The sequence below is a fragment of the Octopus sinensis genome, linkage group LG30 (genome assembly GCF_006345805.1).
Source record: "Octopus sinensis linkage group LG30, ASM634580v1, whole genome shotgun sequence".
Classification (NCBI taxonomy): Eukaryota; Metazoa; Mollusca; class Cephalopoda; order Octopoda; family Octopodidae; genus Octopus; species Octopus sinensis.
Window position 1 is genome coordinate 13,349,450 of NC_043026.1, and position 6,723 is coordinate 13,356,172.

The 6,723-nt window shown below is 37.6% G+C and overlaps 2 protein-coding genes across 3 annotated transcripts; one reads left to right on the forward strand and one right to left on the reverse strand.

Moving 5' to 3' along the window:
* Positions 1-327: 327 nt before the first annotated feature.
* Positions 328-2,102, reverse strand: LOC115226329 (zinc finger protein OZF-like). The gene has a single exon (XM_029797327.2). The coding sequence runs from the start codon at positions 1,957-1,959 to the stop codon at positions 664-666; it is 1,296 nt and encodes a 431-aa protein (XP_029653187.1). The 5' UTR covers positions 1,960-2,102; the 3' UTR covers positions 328-663.
* Positions 2,103-4,468: 2,366 nt separating this feature from the next.
* On the forward strand, positions 4,469-5,835 carry LOC115226330 (zinc finger protein OZF-like). Of its 2 annotated transcripts, XM_036515054.1 has the most exons (2): positions 4,469-5,010; positions 5,179-5,835. In XM_036515054.1, exons 1-2 carry the CDS (start codon positions 4,504-4,506, stop codon positions 5,749-5,751), a joined length of 1,080 nt encoding a protein of 359 aa, XP_036370947.1. In that variant the 5' UTR covers positions 4,469-4,503; the 3' UTR covers positions 5,752-5,835. The 2 variants fall into 2 exon arrangements, with proteins under 2 accessions (XP_036370947.1, XP_029653188.1); XM_029797328.2 differs by having other exon boundaries at positions 4,469-5,835.
* The last annotated feature ends 888 nt before the right edge of the window (positions 5,836-6,723 follow it).

A 6,723-nucleotide genomic window follows, 5' to 3' on the forward strand; every position in this document is an offset into this window, starting at 1 on the left:
TAACGAAAGGGTTAAATATTGAATGGTTATGTGGGTCCACCACAATAAAATAGCAATCAAAGTGGTTCATAGATAAGAAATAGTTGAGAACCCCTGCTTTAGATGTATGTATTGGTATGTATTGCAAGAAACAGCTGGGTTTCTTTCACTAATGTAATATGTAGTTCAACCTACAGAAGTTAATGTCATCATTATCGTTTAACGTCCGCTTTCCATGCTAGCATGGATTGGACGATTTTGACTGAGGACTGGCGAACCAGATGGCTGCACTAGGCTCCAATCTTGATCTGGCAGAGTTTCTACAGCTGGATGCCCTTCCTAACGCCGACCACTCCGAGAGTGTAGTGGGTGTTAAAAACAAAATAGGAATTTTGAAAGGGGCTTCTATAAGACTAGTTTTTAAACATCAAATGGTTATTGGGATCCACCATAATATAAAAAGCAATCAAAAGGGTTCATAGATAGGAAATGGTTAAGAACCCCTGCTTTAGATGTATGTATTGGTATGTATTGCAAGAAACAGCTAGGTTTCTTTCACTAACGTAATATGTAGTTCAACCTACAGAAGTTAATGTGTTAAAAAGAAAATAGGAATTTTGAAAGGAGTTTCTATAAAACTAGTTTTTAAGACACATTGACACTAAATGAAGATCATCATCATCATTATGATTTACTGTGGAGCGATTTTCCTCTGGTGTGTATTTTTCTGTGTCTAGCAAAATGACCACTACTTCGGAAGGATTTCCCACAGATGTCACAGCTGTAAGGTTTCTCACCCGTATGAATCCGTTCATGCCTGGTTAAATCGCCTTTCGTTACAAAACACTTCCCGCACACTTCACAACGATACGGTCTCTCCCCCGTGTGTACCCTTACGTGACTGGCCAGATTAGTATTATTACTGAACGATTTACCACAAATTTCACAGTGATAGGGCTTTTCCCCCGTATGGGTCCTTTTATGATTAACAAGCCTGGATTTAAATAAGAACGATTTTCCACATAGCTCACAATGCACAGGTTTCTCTGCATTGTGGATCTTTTTGTGTCTTGTTAAATCACCTTTATCCACAAAAGATTTTCCGCATATTTCACAGTGGAAATTTCGTTCTCCGATGTGTCTTGCTTTATGGCGTAAAAGACTAGAACTTAAAGCGAACCATTTACCACAGATTTCACAATGATGTGTCTTTTCCTTTGTCGAATCACCTTTGTTATGGTGTGTTGTTTCATGATGTACAAGCCTGGATTTGAGAGAGAAAGATTTACCACAGATTTCGCAGTGGTATGGCGTTTCTCCAGTGTGAGTCCGTATGTGACCAACCAGGCTCGATTTCTGACTGAAACTTTTTTCACATACTTCACACTGAAATGGCTTTTCCCCCGTGTGAATTCTCCTGTGACTTTTTAAATAACTACTAAGAGCGAATGATCTCCCGCATATTTCACAGTGGAATGGTTTACTTCCAGAGTGAATACGTTTATGAATAACAAGATGGTAATTGTAAGAGAACGATTTACCGCAAATTTCACACGGAAACGGTTTTTCCCCCGTGTGTACTCGCTTATGTTGTGTTAAATTACTGTTTTTTATAAAAGATTTCCCGCAAATTTCACAGCGGTAAGGTTTCTTTCCCGTGTGGATACGTTTATGAAGAGCAAGATGAGATGTCCGAGAGAACGATATTCCGCATAATTCACAAAGATACGGTTTTTCCCCAGTGTGCACTTTCTCGTGTTCTTTTAAATAACGGGCTTTGCCAAACGATTTCCCGCAGATTTCACAGCAAACATTTTTGTCCAATGATTTTTCTTCACCGTGCATTTCAAAACCGAAAATTCTCTCATTACTATCACAAGTCTCTGTTACTGTATGCAAATTAATAAAAACAGTGGAGTTGGGAATGGCCAAGGGTTTAACGTCCTCCATATTCATTCCAAGGGTACTGTTCAAATTCATTACAGTTCCATTATTTTCTCAGATATTGTCAGTCTTTTTCAACAAGTGGGTAAAATAAGTAATTTGTATACTGTTTTTACTTACCCCTAGTATACTCACTGTCGACATGTGTCCATGTAGCATATATATATATATATATATATATATATATATATATATATATATATATATATATACCTTCGAAACACGCACTGAGTCGAACCAGGGGCAGCCGATGAAGGGGAATATTCCTTGTATTGTTTGTCCTGTACTCTGTTTTTCCGTTGTCAAAAAATGTCCGTTTCCTTGTTTGATTTTATGTTTCGTTTCTCGTTGTGTTCTACGTTTATTTGTGGTGTCCTGTACTCATATATGCATGTATATATACATATAGATGTAGGTATGTACATATATGTATGTATGTATGCATGTTTTATTTATTAAGTTGTTATTATATGACTGAACGCCACGCGTTGTTTTCTTCTTCTCCAAGTAAGTTTGCATATATTTATATCTCGCTCAGAGATTTATTATTGTATATATATATTATTGTAGACAAAATACCTTTTTTTTTTAAATCTACGTTATCATAACCTTGTTAGGTTTTCGTATATGCTTTAGAGTCTAAAAAATATAGCGATCCCGTGTGGTAATATGAAATCACAATTGTTCACCATTACAGTGGCATTTGAAATGACTGAGGCTTCAGATTTGCTCGTCATCTACAAAGGGAAGAATTATCAAAGGTATTCACCCATTCTTTGGCCATTGAAGTCCATATTCTCGTAAACAATTCAAGATGCAGCGAAAGTTGGCAACAGAATTAAATATCTAAGCATCACTAGACGAAGCCTACTAGTTTGAAACACCTGAGGTGGTTCGATGTTATCGGAAAATACTAATGTTTACCTTACAACGAGATAATTACATTCGCTCAAGTAATTATAAATAGACTAAGTGCGCGGTGTAGTGGACAATTTTTACCCTCGCATAAATCATACCGGTGACATAAGTTAAAAGTCCCTAACGTAATATAATACATACAGAAACATTTTTAATATTTTATAGATAAGCTTTCAGCGTACATTAACTATAGAAAATAATGGGCGATCCTTCGGTATAGTACCGTAAGTCGCTTTGTTTACATTTCTGAAGATAACAGAAACCCTTTTCTCCCACCCCATATATAAATAAAAACACTTTCTTGAAATGTATCCTGAACTTCCAGCGGTCCTCTTGCATTCTGGTGGGTATCTGAGCGTTTGAGCGACATTAGACTGCAACAAACGCGCATAAATAAATTTGCTTTGACCGGCAGATTTTTTAAATAATTTCTTATTTTAAAAATCTGCCGGAAAGATCCAAATTGAAATTTTGGAAATACTGACCGACCTACCCACTCATCTGTCTATCTATCTATCTATCTATCTATCTATCTATCTATCTATCTATCTATCTATCTATCTATCTATCTATCTATCTAACTGCCTATCAATCTATATAACTGTCTATCTATCTGTCTGTCTATCTATCTATTTATCTAACTGTCCATCTATCTATCTATCTATCTATCTATTATTCTTTCTATCTATCTAACTGTCCATCTATCTATCTGTCTAACCGTATGTTTATCTGTCTACCAGCTCTCTATCTCTCTCTCTCTCTCTCTCTCTCTCACATACACACACATACGGCCTATTGACGTCCCATGTTTGAATAGTTTAGGTAGAGAAGCCTCCCTCATGAAACGAAATCGAAAGGGCTCCATTGTTTTAAATATTTAGTAATAGACTATTTTACAATCTCAAAGTGATTGCACTAGAAGCTCTGAGGGTACCGTTCACCCCACCGTCTGGAAGTAACGACAAAACTAAAGATTCAAACAGCAAAATCAAAAGAGGACCTTAAATAAAATATAAAACTAACAGTTGGTCATTGGTAAGGGCGTTAACTCCATGTTGGCATCATTTTGTATTGAAAACTGAAATATTTCAGATTTGTTAACGACAGCAGAGAGGCTCTCACATACATATTTTCTTGGATAATGTTTTCAGAATTAACAGTTGGTTGGAGGCGGCTGCAAGAGGAAACTGATATTATTAAATATCAAATGTATTAAAGTTTGTTAGTGACTTTTCACTTAAGTTTACTTGGATGATATTTTTCGAGGGTCAAAATTATCCATTACACCGCATGCGATGTCAAAGGTAAACTAATTCTGATTCCTTCCAACCAACTTTAAATGTTCCAGACTCGGATCTTCCATCACCTCAAGGACTAAATATTTCCTTTTATTACCCACCTTCGCTGCGTCATGAATTCTTAACGAGAATATGGACTTCAATGGCTAAATACTGGTTGAATAACTTTGATATTATTTCTTCCCTTTGTAGTTTGACTTGCAAATCTAAAACCAAGATCGTCCCTTATTTCATAACGTAGACTTTAAAAAAAAGGGGGACCTTTATCAACAATAATATATGTGCTACATTGACATAGTCAACAAGGGGTACACTGTGGGCAAGTGAAAAGAGACTCAAAATATCGCAGAGAAGGACATATAGAATGGATATGGAGGACGTTAAACTCTTGGTTATTCCCAACTCGACTGTTTTGACCAGTTTGGATTCAGTAGCAGAGACTTCTAATAGTGATGAGAAAACTTTAGGTGTGCAAGTATTTACTACTGAAGAAAAATCATTGGACAAAACTGTTCGATGTGAAATCTGCGGGAAATCATTCGGCAAAGTCCGTTATTTAAAAGAACATAAGAAAATACACTCTGGAAAGAAACCTTGCCGCGATGAAATATCTGCTAAATCACTCTCTCGAACATCTCTTGCTCTTCGTAAACCTATTCACACGGGAAATAAGTCTTACCACTGTGAAATATGCGGGAAATCATTCGTGAAAAACAGTAATTTAACACAACATAAGCGAGTACACACGGGAGAAAAACCGTTTACCTGTGAAATATGTGGGGAAGCTTTCTCTCATAATTATCGTCTGGCTATCCATAAGCATAGTCACACAGGGAGTAAACCTTTTCAGTGTGAAATATGTGGAAAATCTTTTGCCCTTAATAGTTATTTGAAAAGTCACAAACGAATTCATACGGGGGAGAAGCCATTTCAGTGTGAAATATGTGAGAAATATTTTGGTCAGAAATCTAGTCTGGTCACTCACATACGTATTCACACTGGGGAAAGACCCTACCATTGCGACGTTTGTGGCAAATCGTTCTCTTTCAATTCCAGTCTTTTACGTCATAAAGCAATGCACTCTGGAGAAAGGCCGTTTCATTGTGAAATGTGCGGAAAATCCTTTGTGGATAACGGTGATTTAACGAGACACAAAAAGATCCACAATGAGGAGAAACCCGAGCAGTGCGAAATCTGTGGAAAATCTTTCCCAATTAAATCCAGGCTTGTTAACCATAAACGGACACATACTGGGGAAAAGCCATATCACTGTGAAATTTGTGGGAAATTTTTCGTCCAGATTTCACATCTTGTCAATCACGTAAGACTACATACAGGCGAAAGACCGTATAATTGTGAAATATGCGAGAAGTCTTTTGTGACTAAAGGGGCTTTGATAAGGCACAGAAGGGTCCACACGGGGGAGAAGCCCTACAACTGTGATATTTGTGGGAAATCATTCACTAATAATTCTAATCTTGTTGATCACCTCAGAATACATACTGGGGAAAAGCCCTATCATTGTGATATATGTATGAAGTCCTTCAGGAGTAGTGGTCATTTTGCCAAACACAAAAAAATACACGCTGGAACAAAAATCGCTTCGCAGTGAATCATGATGATGATGATGATGTTCATTTAGTGTACTCTTACTCTTTTACTTGTTTCAGTCATTTGACTGCGGCCATGCTGGAGCACTGCCTTTAATCCGGCAACTCGACCCCGGGACTTATTTTTTTGTAAGCCCAGTACTTATTCTATCGGTCTCTTTTGCCGAACCGCTAAGTGATGGGGACATAAACACACCAGCATCGGTTGTCAAGCGATGTTGGATGGGACAAACATACACACACGCACACATATATATATACACATATACGTCGGGCTTCTTTCAGTTTCCGTCTACGAAATCCACTCTTCAATCTGGCATGGGTAGGCTGGTTTGACAAGATCCAACATGTTTAAGGACTGCGTTGTGCTCCTGTGTCTGATATGGGTTATACAGTTGGAAGCCCTTCCTAACTCCAACCACTTGACATTTGTAATCTGTAGCTGAATACAAGCTGGAGAGAAAAGAAGACAATATTAAACACTAGTGCCACATAAAGTGCACTGGTGATGGTGCTATGTAATAGTCACCGGTGCAGTGCCGCATAAAAAGCACTGGTGTGGGTTCCAGATTAAAAGCACTCGTGAAGTTGTCGCATAAGGACTACCAGTGTAGGTGCCATGTAAAAAGCACTAGTGCAGGTGCCACGTAAAAGGCACTGGTGATGGTACCACATAAAAAGTGCCCAATACACTCTGCAAAGTGGTTGGCATTAAGAAAGGCATCCAGCTGTAGAAAACAGACTATGAAACCTATTGTGACCCCCTGGCCTTGCCAGCTCTTGTCAAGCCGTCTAACCCATGGAAGAATGGACATCAAACAATGATTGTCTTGTAATCTTGTAATCTTTAAATATCTCTCAAAGACAGGTATGTTTGTAATTAATATTAATTACAGAGACAAATGTCTCATTAATTATGACTGGGAAAATTTGTGGAAATTATTATATATCATTGAGATGATTTGTTGAAAATA